This window comes from Hydra vulgaris, chromosome 01 (genome assembly GCF_038396675.1).
Source record: "Hydra vulgaris chromosome 01, alternate assembly HydraT2T_AEP".
NCBI lineage: Eukaryota > Metazoa > Cnidaria > Hydrozoa > Anthoathecata > Hydridae > Hydra > Hydra vulgaris.
In genome coordinates this window covers 62,107,501-62,122,500 of record NC_088920.1, presented here as the reverse complement: position 1 = coordinate 62,122,500, position 15,000 = coordinate 62,107,501, and the positions used below count along the sequence as shown (strand labels likewise).

Here is a 15,000-nt window from a genome sequence, read left to right as displayed (position 1 = left end):
AGAGATGGAATAACAGATTTGTCCTTATTATTGATCTTTTAAAGATTCAGAAGAAACTTCCACAAATACCTACTACCAAGTTAGTAGTATCTTTAAAGTTATCAACCAGCAAAGTAGCAACCTTTTGATGATAGTTATTTCAAGATGGCAATAAAATTAGAGCACCTTCACAGTTTTAGATATTCAGGTCAACTAATAAAGAAGATGTTAAACTTATATGAAAAAAAAAATAAAAAGCTACCTTTAGAAAGTTGATTACTGCACTTTATTGGTGAACGTATTATTCACCAAGAATATCAAGTGTTAGTGTTAATGAATAAACAAAGAGAAGTTCAGTTATTGGCACTAGGTCTATCAGGTGGAAAAGCAGGTACTGTTATTAATGGTGCAACAGTTGTTTATGATGAAAACAAGTTATGGGAAAGTGTAAAGATGATTGTAGCGGACACTAGGAATGTAAACATTAGAAGCAGGAGTTGAATAGTGAGTTAGATACAAAGACGCTTAACAGAAAAGAAACTGGAAGAAACAAAATTTATTATTGGTTCTCAACGACATGTCGCTGATCAAGTCAATTGTCTAGTATTGGATATATAACTCAGAGGACACCACATGTCACCTGATTATCCATTTTTCACAGAACTTCTAAATATCTACAAATTGCTTAAGAAGAATATTAAGAAACGTAAAGGGGTGATTACTATAAAAGCATGATGGTGTAATGATATGAATATTCTATTTCAGTTAAAATACTCTTGTTGAGTTCTGCAATAAAAATATTTTTTACCTCATTTTTAATTAGAGAACTAATTATGAATGATTTAGAGAAACCGTTGTTAAGCATATCTATATCGTTACTAAGGTATTTTGTAAGTTTAAAATGTAGCAACTTATCACTACTTTGAGACTTTTGAGGTCTTTTTTAGTTCTAATGTTTAAAGTACGTGTAAATTATCAAATTTAGCTGAATTTTTAGCTAGAATTTTATTCAAAATTTACTGAAATCAGTAAATTTTAAAAAATTTATTTACAAAATCTTTGAATAAGGATCAAAGATGAAAATACTTCGCAATCTTAATTAGCTCTGCACCTCTATTGCATATACAGCAGAATGTGTACACAGTTATGAAAAAATTCATTTTGTAAATATTTTTATTTAACATTAAAAATTCATAGTGCAATGAACAAATTTATTTATAATCTTTCAAATAGAAAAAAAAGTTGTATTAAAAAACATCCCTTAGAGCCAACACATAAGCTCATTTGTTTTATAAAATATACGCTTTCAATTTTATGGGGAAGAGTTCCACTGCCCGGAAGTTATAAAAGTTTAAGATACGCATTAGCATTAATTAGAATGTTGATGCTAAAAAAATTTATTCCTATAAAGTTACAGAGGTTGATTATTGACTGATGATATGAGATAAGCAGATAATTTCGTGGGCTAGTATGGCCTGAACGTATTCAAATGTGCGCACATCCTTAGGAACTGTTTATGATTAAAGATGGATGACCTATTGCTAAGTAGTCTTGGTAGTAAGGAAAAAGCTGGAATAAATATATTACGGATTATAAATAAAGAGCGATTTGTAATGCAAGCCAGATATCATTGCTATAAAATACATAATTTTTAGACAACACCGTTTTTCCATTAATGCGAAGTGGTATTTTCAGATGTTAAGATTCGTTGTTCTCAATTTACTAAATCTCACTTTTTGGATCAGGCGCTTGACTTTACAGACTTATAAAAATCTTTAGCAATGTCATTAATAAAAAAAGTATAAAAATTTTCTCAAGGACCGGCAAATAATCCTAAATGAAATGAAAAGTTTGCTAAGGCTTCGACTTTGGTGCTGAAATTAAAATGGAAATTCGGCTTTCAGCTAATTTTCGTAACAATTGCAAAATTTCATTTAACGTTAAATTTTACCTATAGTTTAAGTTAAATTTGATTAATATTAAGTTTTTTAAATTAAAAAATAAAACTAATTTCAAGAGCGATATTCTGAGAAATGTAAGCCAAAAGTTATGAATTCAAAATATTTTTTTCTTAAAATATTTTGTAGAAAGTAATGAAATTTGATCATTTGTAACTTTTTTAGGTACAAGCTTTTACTTATTGAGGAGATATTGGGTCCCAAAATTAGACAATTTTTTAAAAATAACATATAAAATTCGTTGCAGATTGAGTGCAATTACTACTTTTATTGGCAATTTTGGCATCATGAGTTTTAGACGAATTCCTCTGGACGACTAGCAAAAGTTTTACGGACGATCTCCGAACAAGGCGTGCCAACTGGGATTTTCCAGCCAATTCGAATAGACATTGGTATTATTATAGTCAAACTTCAATTATAATAATACCATTATCGATTCAAATTAGGTTGAATTTTCTAAGGTTTAAAGTTACTCTGACGAAGCTTATATTGAATAATAATCTTAATTTTGCTAAAAGTATTACTTTTTTAATTTCTGTGCTAAAAAGATTACATTAAATTTTTGGAAAAAAAAATTTATGTCTGCTTTTCGGATAATCTTTGAAGGTTCGGATTACTTATTTAAATGTTATAAGCTGAGAAATTTAATCGAGATTTTAATTTTTTTAACGTAACACAAATATAAAAAATATTTCAAATAAAATAAAAGTTTTAATGGCATCTTTTTAGTGAAAACTTAATTTAAAAAATGTCATAAAGTAAAGGATCACATTAAGAAATGTTTTTTTAGTTTAAAAGTTTTAAAAAATAAATTAACCTAAAAAAAGGAAACGTTTTAATTGCTGAAACTCCGGAATCTATATATATATATATATATATATATATATATATATATATATATATTATATATATATATATATATATATATATATATATATATATACAGACTAAATATATATATATATATATATATATATATATATATATATATATTTATATATATATATATATATATATATATATATATATATATATATTATATATATATATATATATACATATTTATATATATACTCCGGAAATGTATATATATATATATATATATATATACATATTTATATATATACTCCGGAAATGTATATATATATATATATATATATATACATATTTATATATATACTCCGGAAATGTATATATATATATATTATATATATATATATATATATATATATATATATATATATATATATATATATTATATATATATATATATATATATATAAAATCATCTTTGTCTTAATTAGAAACCACTTTTTGTAAAATGCCTATAGATTACTTTAATACAATAATAAAGATTTTGAAATGATAAAATAAAGAGTTATGTTTTTTGAAATACCATTGGTGGCACCACTAAGGTAGGTATAGAACTTGCATCCAAACTCACATGAAGTTGAATTCTAAAATATTTTAAGATTATCAAAACTTTATGTTATATTTAAAACTAAAATACTATACTTATTAATATACATTTTTATAATAATAATATTGTCTGCCATTAAAATAACTGAAAATATTTATAAAAACTACAAAAAAAGCATTTTTTCAAATAGCTAAGTTACATTTTTATTGTTTTGAGAAATATTAAAAAAATAATAATTAGCCGGTAAAGCATTTTTTGAATATTATAAACTTTGTAATCGTTAATAAAGATAATGAACATTTTTTCACAATTATAATATCATAGAAAGAACCCGAATGTCGAAAAAATTCAATTATTGAAAGAAAGGACTTAACTCCTTTTTAAAAAAACGCTTTCATATATAAGAAGTCGAATAATTCAAACTTACACAGTCCGATAAGCAGTTGATCAGATTAAATGGTTTTGACGCATTACAAGCTTTCATGCACTAACATCAAAAATAAGAAAGTGTAAGAAATATGATTTTGGAACTCCAAAAATGTTTACATTAAAAAAAAATTATTCCTTCCTAATAAATAAAAAAATGTCTTTCAGTTATTTGCCGGTCATTTTCTTGTTTTTTCTTTTCTTTTTTGTTTTTGCACTAAATAAGTTAAAAAGCTGATGTTTATCTAAACAATATCTAAATTAAAACGTAGGCAATTTTGAGTTAAACTTTTTGTACAGAATTTTTAGAACGGTGTAAACTGACTACTAACGGTAACGGTCTTCTAAAAATCTATATAGAAGAAAATAAATTGAGTTTTGAATGCATTTCAAGTAGATCTTTCTAACTTGGACACAAACTTGGCAGTGACTTTGGTAATGAAGGTGTATTTGTACTATATACTACAGATTATAATATCTTTTTAAAATAAAAATAAAAATGAGCAAAGTATCTTTAGACTACTTGGTGTGCACGTGCCTTCCAACAGTCAATAAAACTTTACTAGTAAGAATAAAACATATCAAAATAAGTTATATTACATGCCGATCAGTAAAAAAAGTTTAAAAATTATGCTAACATACCTTATATTGAAAGTTTTTTTAATGAACTAGTTATAAGCTCAATCTTTTTTAAACTTTCAAAGTTTAAATTAGTGACAACAAGGGTTAAGGACAAATATGAATTTGTATTTATAAGTTTAAATAGGGACAACAAGGGTTGGGGACAAGTATGTATTCGTATTTCTAAGTTTAAATAGTGACAACAGGCGTTAATAACAAGTATGTATTTGTATTTCTAAATTTAAATAGTTACAACAAGGGTTGGGGTCAAATATGTATTTGTATTTACATTTGATAATGAGAGGCTACATTTTCGTATTTTCTATTGTATTTGAATAAAATTCTATTTAAGTAAATGTATTAGAATTTGTTTTTGATTAAATGTATTTGTAGTTCCATAAACTAATTTGACTGGCAGTTTTTTTGGATTAGCCATGAACTTTGTTGTTTTTTTTGTTGCAACAAATAATCTTTTTAATTAAACACCAAAATAACTTTTAAAATTGCTTTTGTTTGGTTTGGTTAGTTGTTTTCATTCTTCTATTAAGTCTTTCATTTTATCAGAATTTTCTTGAAAAAAATATCTTATTTGTATTTGGGAGTCAAGAGTTAAAATATTTGTTTTTGAATTTTATTGAACGTATTTGACCCCAATCCTAGAGACGGAACTTATTTTCTCCTAGTATCCATTATATAAATCAACATGCTTTAAACAAAGAAATTAGTACAACTTGTTAATAGCTTTAATAAGTTTTAGTACATTAAACTTTGACGAACTCACTTTACCTTTCAAAACTTTCTTTTATATTTTTAGATTTAAAGTAGTTTGAAATTTTGTATTTCAAAGTAGGTTCTTCTTTCAGTCACATTAAAAATAAGGAACAACTTCCAATGTAGAGTTCCAATATGAAATCTTTATCTAATATAGCTACATTGGTTTTTAAATGTAAAACTGCACGCGCGCAAAAATAGTTTTTTTTTTCATATTTATTTTTATATTCTAGCTTCCAATATGATCATTTTAAGAATATATACGAACACTGTCGATAACTAAACAAAATAAAGAATCTATTAGAGTTACATTAATAATAGTGTTGTTATTAACTGTAAATAGTTTCCCACTCACTGTAGTAACTTTTTTTTGTTGCTTTAACATTTCCACTTTTGAAATATTGCAGTTAAAAAAGTATTTGAGCATCTAGTGTCCGAAAATGCTTTCTTTCTCCTTTTTCAAGAAGTTTATTCACATACTTAAGTTTCACGCATATGAACTGATCGATTAGATGTAATATTATTAGATGGAGACCTTTAATTGGTTCGCATGAGTTTAAGCCATCTTAATGTATTTCACATGTAAAAATATTTCTTAAAGATCTGTCAGTACCTGGAAGGAAGCTATAAGAAAGTTGTAAAATTTTTTAAATTAAATTAGTTGATGATAAATTGCGAGAAATTTTACCAGGTATTGAAAAATACAATTTTAGATTTAAAGAGTTTTTAAGTTGCAACAGTTATTTTTGGCTACGTGGTTAAAAAGACTAATGTTGTACTTTTTTATGTCTTGATTGCGAACCCTTTTCTTAGCTAAATTTTTAGAGGTAGGAATCATAAGCATTTACCATCAAACGTTATTATACACAATATGCTTTTAAATGATTTTACTACTTCATTCCAGTAATAGTTAAGTTAACGTTACGTAAAATTAGAAGCAAAAATAATCAACAATGTTAGTGAGAATGAAAAATGAGACTGGAAATTATTTGAAGAACGAGAACTGAAATAGTATTGAATATCAATATAAGAAAAGAAAATAGAAGTTAATTTATTTATTATTACTGAACGAAAACTATTGAATTCAAAAGTAAAATTTACCAAAAAAGTTGTTATGACAATTTATTTACACTTCCTTTATTGCTGTTGCACAAGTCTGACCACCAATCTAGTTAAGTGCTCTTTGGCTTGCTGGCCATGCTTTTATAACAAAAGATTATATATATCGTTGATGTAAGAGTCAAACTATTGCATCAAAGACACATTAATTGTTACAAAAAAATATAAATATTTCAAGACACTTAAGAGTTAATGAATTGAATGAGACAATGCAGACATCATTAGAGGTGACAGTTTTTATAAAACTAAACAAGAATATGTGATTAAAATTCAAGCGTATATTTTTTAATAGTTTATAATAAATCTCATCTCAATTCAATTGAATTGTTAATTTGACTGGTTTACAATTATAGTAAGGTTATTTATATTGTATTATATTATATTAAGAAATTGCTTTAATTTTGTTCTCTTGCAACTTTGATAATGATACTTATTATGTTAATATCCTATTAAAAATTAAAAAAAAAACTTAACAGAAGTAAAATATTAACTGAATTAAGAACTGAAATAAGAAGTAGAGTTGCTGAAATCATAAGAACTGACTGAAACTATTTTTATAAGAACTGATTTAAAACTAAAATAGAAATAATTTTATAAGTAAAACTACAGTTTGAAACTAAATTAACACCAAAAAGACTAAATAGAAACTAAAATAGAAATTATATTTCAATCTTAAATATCACTGCTTCATTCTTAAATAGCGAGGTTCAAGTTTTTGGTATAAAACTTATAAATCGTGCTGTTACAAATAATAATCATAAAAGTAAAAAGAAAAAATTTAATTTGATTTAAAAGTAGTTAGTGCCAAATAATAATGCATACTGATATGTTTATATTCAGTAGTAATTGTGAGGTTTACATTCTTCATTTATTTTAGGTCAATGTTCAGTCAGTTATGTTACATTTAGTATCCAATAAACACAGTTGCTTAAAAAACGTTTTATAGACGATTTCATTTCTAAAAGAGCGTTTTAAGACATCTTGTGTTTACTATGATTTCAATAATACTAATTAGATCCAGTATCGTAGGGGTGTGTAGAGAATTTTGAAAGACCTCATTAGTTGTCTCTTTTTTACAATTTTTATATTTTAATGTTTTTTTTTTTTTTATAATCAAAAGTGCATTATTGCATTTTATTACCTCCTGAAACTGAAAAACTCGTTATTATTTTTTTGAAAGAAACTTTCGTGTAATAGATTCCTCTATAGACGTTATTCAACCAATATTACGATATGATTTAGTGGAATAATGTATCAGCAATACATTTCAATAAAGATTGAGTCGAAAACTTTTTTAGTTCTCAGAGCTACCTATTGTAAATGCTTTAAACTTGTTTACTCTTCTTATGTCTTTTTAACATAACCTTGGTAATTAAGCAAAACTTTTTTATGATCAGTCATACAATAGCGCAAGTGCCATTTCTGGCTAAATTTGTGGACTACAAAAAAGTCTTCAAAAAATTGTATCGTTTGCTTTGTTTACACATTACTGTGCTTAAAAATTGAATGCACGATAGTTGAGGTTGTAAATTTTTACCCAGATAACACATGGAAGTTGGCTTGATGTCTTGACGACAATATTTATATCATTACTAGATTGGCATCTTTTTACTTCATCAGGACAATATCACCCCGATAAAGAAAATAAATCAAAAAGTATTTCATCGGTAAACGATATTTGCTTGATATCTGTAAACATACCTTAAAATAACTTATTCTTGGAATGTTTATTATGCGCAAACCTAGCGATAAGAAGAAAATACTAACCACGCGTATTTACGCATTTCAAATACTTAATTATATGAAATATCTCAATTCAGGTGAGTATTGTGATTAAGTATAGTGTTTAAAATTTAAAGAACTATTTGTAATTGAAATAGAATTTGAAAATCTAATAACTATTTTCAAAACTTACATTGTAAATTTTTATCTGAAGTATTTTAAACATCTGTTTTCAAATTTTTAAAGTTCCTAACTACACAACTTATTCTTTATTCTCAACTTATTCAAAGCTTAAAAATATTATAATATTATATATCAAAAAATATATATACATATATATATATATATATATATATATATATACATACATATATATATATATATATATATATATATATATATATATATATATATATATATATATATATATATATATATATATATATATATATATATATATATATATATATATATATATATAAATATATATTTATATATATATATATATTTATATATATGTATATATAAATATTATATATATATATATATATATATATATATATATATATATATATATATATATATTTATATATACATATATATAAATATATAAATTTATATATAATTAGTAAAAAACACTTATCTAACTTTTATCTTCGACTTGAAGTTTCACCATTGCTGGATCATCAGGAAGAGTTACTAAATCTCAATAAACATTCAATTTATAGAAAAAAATATTTTACAGAAACTTATAAATTATTATAAAAAATTTTTAATTACTATATTTTTTTGTTAACGGGAAGTTACAGAAAGTAATTATGAAATAATTTTCTTTGGAATGGGGATAGTTTAATTTGGTCATTTGTTTTTATAATTTTTTAAGAGGTATTTATTTTCGTGCCTACATTTAGAAATTAATTCAGATTTTTTATTTAATAAATTTTCTTGATTTAAATGAGTAATTATTTCAAATTTTTCTTGCAAACATTGCATACATTTTTTGGAAATGTTATTATAGGCAGGGGCAGATTTTAGAATAGACCATTGTAAATTAAAATTTTTATTTTTTTCTTTTAAATCCCAAATATATTTTGACAGCATAGTCTCTTTTGAATATTTTTTGTGTTTAAACGATTGTTTGTGGTTGGCATAACGTTTTTTCCATTCCCCCTCGGTTAAGCCAATATATTGTTTATCAGGGTTGTTTTGTGAAGAAACAATGCACTTGTAAATTACATTTTTCGAAAGGCATTTTCCATTTAGAGGGCAATCTATTTGTTGTTTACAATTACAATAATCAGCGTTTTTTTCTTTTATATGTTCATTTTTATTAATTAACGCGTAGTTGTGGCCTTTTATAATTCTTTCTAAATTTTTTGTACAACTATAACTTACTTTAATGGTATTTCTGTTAAAAATCTTATGTAATTTATTAGAGGGAGGAAAATGTTTGTCTACTAATTTTAGAAAAATTTTACCTATATTTGTTGAAACATTTTTGCTGTACGGGGGGTTGAACCAAATTATGTTTCTATTTCTATTACGCTTTTTTGCAATTTTCTTTTCAATTTTTAGCTCGAAATTTTGAAAGCCACTTTTTTTAAGGGCATCTCTATAAACTCGTTTAGAGGAGTTAAAAATATTTTCATTAGAAGAGTTTTGGTTTAGCCTATTGTTAATTGAAATTGGAATTTGTTTTAGAATTTGAGGGGGATGGTTCGAATTTACATTAATATACAATAATTCGTCATTAGGTTTTTTGTAGGGCTTATAGGAACTTTCTGAGAGGTTAAATGTGACATCAAGAAAATTCACTATTTTTAAATTTATATTTATTTCAATTAGGAAGCCAATATTTTTAAAAACTTTAACAATATCTTTTCTAATTTTATCGAGTTGTGGCCCTGATTTTTTATGCATTATTATTAAACCGTCGTCGCGATAAAAACCTAATTGATTAATTTGGATTATTTTAGCTAGGGTATTTAAAATAAATAAACCTACAAATTCGCAAATTTCTGCTCCGTCGTAACTTCCCATTGTTACATCAAAGCATTCGTGCGTGGTTTTTTTCTTCCACGTTTCCTTACCAAAATAGAGTAAATTTTTTCTGCAGTGCTTAATTATACGGTTAGTGTCCTCAGTAATTTCTAAATGGGATTTTCCAAATTCTATTGTTTTATCTAAAATTTCTGCTGTAATTGAGGGGTAAAAATCAATAATATCAAATTGTATAAATGTGCATTCATTTTTATTGTTAATTTTAGAAAACCAATCTATAACATCAGTGGTATTTTTCCACTGATGTAAACCTAATTTTTTCCGAATAGAGTTATTAATTTTGTCTAGTTTTGTTTTGCTAACGTGCCCTAGTTCACTTTTTGAAGGTACTAGTAGCCTACAAGGGAGTTTATTTTGAAAATTTGGTTTGTGATCTTTTAGCGAAACAAACGCTTGCGCTGGTGCAACTGATTCAATTCTCGCATCTAAATTAATATTTTTGGCGATGTTTTGAGCTTCTAAGTTAATGGCGTTTTCCAAATTTTTTGGTGCTTTTGTATAATTTTTAGAAATATTATCGCGCAGTATTTTTTGATGAGTTTCTGGGGTAATTTGGTAAATGTTACTTGTTTTGTCAGCAAAAACTAAAATATTAGTGTTCAATTTTATATTATTATTAATGTCTAATTTTAATTGTTTTTGGAATTCATTATTTATGTTTTGTAATTTTATAGTTTTAATTAAGTGTAATAAATCATTTTCAAAATTGGTGGGGCGTTTTTTGTTTTGAATCCATAATTTTCATTCTGTTTTTTTTCAATTAAAGGGTTTTTATTTTTTTCAGATTCTAAGAAAAAATGGGCTTTCCAACAAATTCTTATAATAAAGTGTTCTACTTTGTCTATTAATGAAATAGTATAACTTTTTTTGTCTGGGATCGGGATATTTTTGAGAGAGTAAGTAAAATTGTTAGTTTCCATGTTTAGGTTAGGTAAAATACAATTAAAGAGTGCTCAACAAGTATAAACTTGGAGCTTAATATGTAAATCGCCAAAAATATTAATTTAGATGCGAGAATTGAATCAGTTGCACCAGCGCAAGCGTTTGTTTCGCTAAAAGATCACAAACCAAATTTTCAAAATAAACTCCCTTGTAGGCTACTAGTACCTTCAAAAAGTGAACTAGGGCACGTTAGCAAAACAAAACTAGACAAAATTAATAACTCTATTCGGAAAAAATTAGGTTTACATCAGTGGAAAAATACCACTGATGTTATAGATTGGTTTTCTAAAATTAACAATAAAAATGAATGCACATTTATACAATTTGATATTATTGATTTTTACCCCTCAATTACAGCAGAAATTTTAGATAAAACAATAGAATTTGGAAAATCCCATTTAGAAATTACTGAGGACACTAACCGTATAATTAAGCACTGCAGAAAAAATTTACTCTATTTTGGTAAGGAAACGTGGAAGAAAAAAACCACGCACGAATGCTTTGATGTAACAATGGGAAGTTACGACGGAGCAGAAATTTGCGAATTTGTAGGTTTATTTATTTTAAATACCCTAGCTAAAATAATCCAAATTAATCAATTAGGTTTTTATCGCGACGACGGTTTAATAATAATGCATAAAAAATCAGGGCCACAACTCGATAAAATTAGAAAAGATATTGTTAAAGTTTTTAAAAATATTGGCTTCCTAATTGAAATAAATATAAATTTAAAAATAGTGAATTTTCTTGATGTCACATTTAACCTCTCAGAAAGTTCCTATAAGCCCTACAAAAAACCTAATGACGAATTATTGTATATTAATGTAAATTCGAACCATCCCCCTCAAATTCTAAAACAAATTCCAATTTCAATTAACAATAGGCTAAACCAAAACTCTTCTAATGAAAATATTTTTAACTCCTCTAAACGAGTTTATAGAGATGCCCTTAAAAAAAGTGGCTTTCAAAATTTCGAGCTAAAAATTGAAAAGAAAATTGCAAAAAAGCGTAATAGAAATAGAAACATAATTTGGTTCAACCCCCCGTACAGCAAAAATGTTTCAACAAATATAGGTAAAATTTTTCTAAAATTAGTAGACAAACATTTTCCTCCCTCTAATAAATTACATAAGATTTTTAACAGAAATACCATTAAAGTAAGTTATAGTTGTACAAAAAATTTAGAAAGAATTATAAAAGGCCACAACTACGCGTTAATTAATAAAAATGAACATATAAAAGAAAAAAACGCTGATTATTGTAATTGTAAACAACAAATAGATTGCCCTCTAAATGGAAAATGCCTTTCGAAAAATGTAATTTACAAGTGCATTGTTTCTTCACAAAACAACCCTGATAAACAATATATTGGCTTAACCGAGGGGGAATGGAAAAAACGTTATGCCAACCACAAACAATCGTTTAAACACAAAAAATATTCAAAAGAGACTATGCTGTCAAAATATATTTGGGATTTAAAAGAAAAAAATAAAAATTTTAATTTACAATGGTCTATTCTAAAATCTGCCCCTGCCTATAATAACATTTCCAAAAAATGTATGCAATGTTTGCAAGAAAAATTTGAAATAATTACTCATTTAAATCAAGAAAATTTATTAAATAAAAAATCTGAATTAATTTCTAAATGTAGGCACGAAAATAAATACCTCTTAAAAAATTATAAAAACAAATGACCAAATTAAACTATCCCCATTCCAAAGAAAATTATTTCATAATTACTTTCTGTAACTTCCCGTTAACAAAAAAATAAAGTAATTAAAAATTTTTTATAATAATTTATAAGTTTCTGTAAAATATTTTTTTCTATAAATTGAATGTTTATTGAGATTTAGTAACTCTTCCTGATGATCCAGCAATGGTGAAACTTCAAGTCGAAGATAAAAGTTAGATAAGTGTTTTTTACTAATTAATTATTGCTCTGTTCTTTAAGAACATTGAGCACTCTATTTGTAAAATACACTAACATAATTTACATAAATTTATATATATATATATATATTTTGATATACATTACATCATCTTCATAATAGATTAATTGTAATATTTTTTAGATAAAATGTGAAGGGAGCAGAAAGAAGACAAAAGTCTTATCATCCAGCACCGTAGTATCATTTACATATTAAATAAACAATCAGTTACCAGATATAAAAAATATATGTATATATATATATATATATATATTTATATATATATATATATATATATATATATGTATACATGTATATATATATATAAATTTTTTTGTTTTGTTTTGAATACAATACAGCTTGAAAGCATAAAAACATTCATAAATTTTAATGATTAGTAATGATGTAAAGAGTAATACCGCTTTTTAACAAAAGGAAAAGTTTAAAATTAAAAGAGAGTCAAATAAAAATTAAGATTAAAGTAGAATTCGAAATACATATTTATCAAGTGACTGTTTTTTTTAGATACTTTTGAAAAATTGAATTAAAATTTTAGTTTTGCTACTAATTGAAAGAAATGAGTTCCACAAACATGGCTCTGAATATGTTATTGAGGTTTGTGATTATTTTAACAAAGCTTTTGATACCTAATGCTTAAGCAACAAATGCGTTGTTTGATATTTATGATCTACAGATTATTACATATCAATAAAGAAAAGGTCTTTAAAAATATTAGGCACCATATGATATTTTAATCTAAACATAAATAAAAGAATATTATAAATTATTAATTGAAAAACCTTCAGCATTCCAAGCTTTTTAAGCAGTAGAATGGCATGTTGGATTTTAACCAGTTGAATGGCATGTTGAATGGTGTATTTATTAGTATTTAATATGAGGCAGCTTGATTGTTTGTGTTTTTTGAAGATACACGTTAGTCTTGCGGATAAATGCTTGGCCAGGCAATCTTGCAATGACTAATATAGCTATGAATTAATTAAAAGTAAAGAGATTTTAAACAGTTTTTATCCAATATATATCTACTTTTATGAATAATTCCGATACTTATAAAATTTTATTTTCTATTAGATTAATGCGCTCTTTCCAACTTATTTGCTCATCAATTAAACGCCTAGGAATTTAATACAAAATTTTTTCCATTTAAATATCAGTGAGTCTTACGGGCAACTTGCCAGATAAAGGAAATTTTAAAAAGCAAATATCTTTGTTTTTGGTAGGGTTCAGAGAGAGTTTGTTGGCTGTAAATTATACATTGAGGTTATCAAGCTCACGATTCATAGTGGTAAAGATTATTATAATGCTGAGAACCTGGCTAAACTTTACACAGAAGACTTAAGTAAAAACAAATTTTCTATTGAAATTTGGCATTCTTTTCCATAAGAAGGACTATTCTAGCCAGCGAAAAGCCTGTCGAACTTTTTAATGAAGTTATCTTAATCTGTTAAGGCGCTACATTCAATATTTCCAAAAGTGTGTATTTTACTTAAAATCTTTCTAAGATTGCCCGTTTCAACTTCTGAAGGAAAAGGATCTTTCAGCAGATTAGCCATCATTAACGATTATCTTTGTTCCACAATGGGTCAGAAGCGATATGTTACATAAATACAAATATATATAAATATTTTTTTTTTATGTAACATGTTTAATAATTTGTAATATTTCACATGTTTCATTGCTACAAGAAACTTTTAAAAAGGTATGATTTTCAATTAAATTTCCGGTATATATAATTTAGAACAAAAGTCATAACAGAGAAATAGTAATTGAAAAAAAACTTGCAGCAAGCTTTTGGTCAGTTTGGATTATATTACATTTATGAATTAAGTTCAGTGAAACAAATTTAAAGTTACCCGAATAGTCTGTATGCTGTTTTAAAATAATGTTATTATATTAAAATTTGTTACTATATTAAGTTTTGGTAATATACTGAATTTTAAATATTATTTATATTTTAAACTCAATTACACAACGTTCCATGTTGCATTAGATTTTGTTTAAAAAAGTCGAAAGAAAAAAGGTTAACGGTATACGA

At 25.3% G+C, this 15,000-nt stretch overlaps 1 protein-coding gene across 1 annotated transcript in view; it reads right to left on the bottom strand.

Moving 5' to 3' along the window:
* LOC136075501 (macrophage colony-stimulating factor 1 receptor 2-like) overlaps positions 1 to 15,000 on the bottom strand; it is a 232,616-nt gene that overhangs the window by 203,833 nt on the left and 13,783 nt on the right. Inside the window, exons 3-4 of the mRNA XM_065788871.1 lie at positions 3,785 to 3,844; positions 3,334 to 3,394 (exon numbers count right to left, since the gene is read on the bottom strand). Of these exons, the coding sequence (XP_065644943.1) occupies positions 3,334 to 3,394; positions 3,785 to 3,844 (121 nt within the window). The remainder of the gene's footprint in view (positions 1 to 3,333; positions 3,395 to 3,784; positions 3,845 to 15,000) is intronic.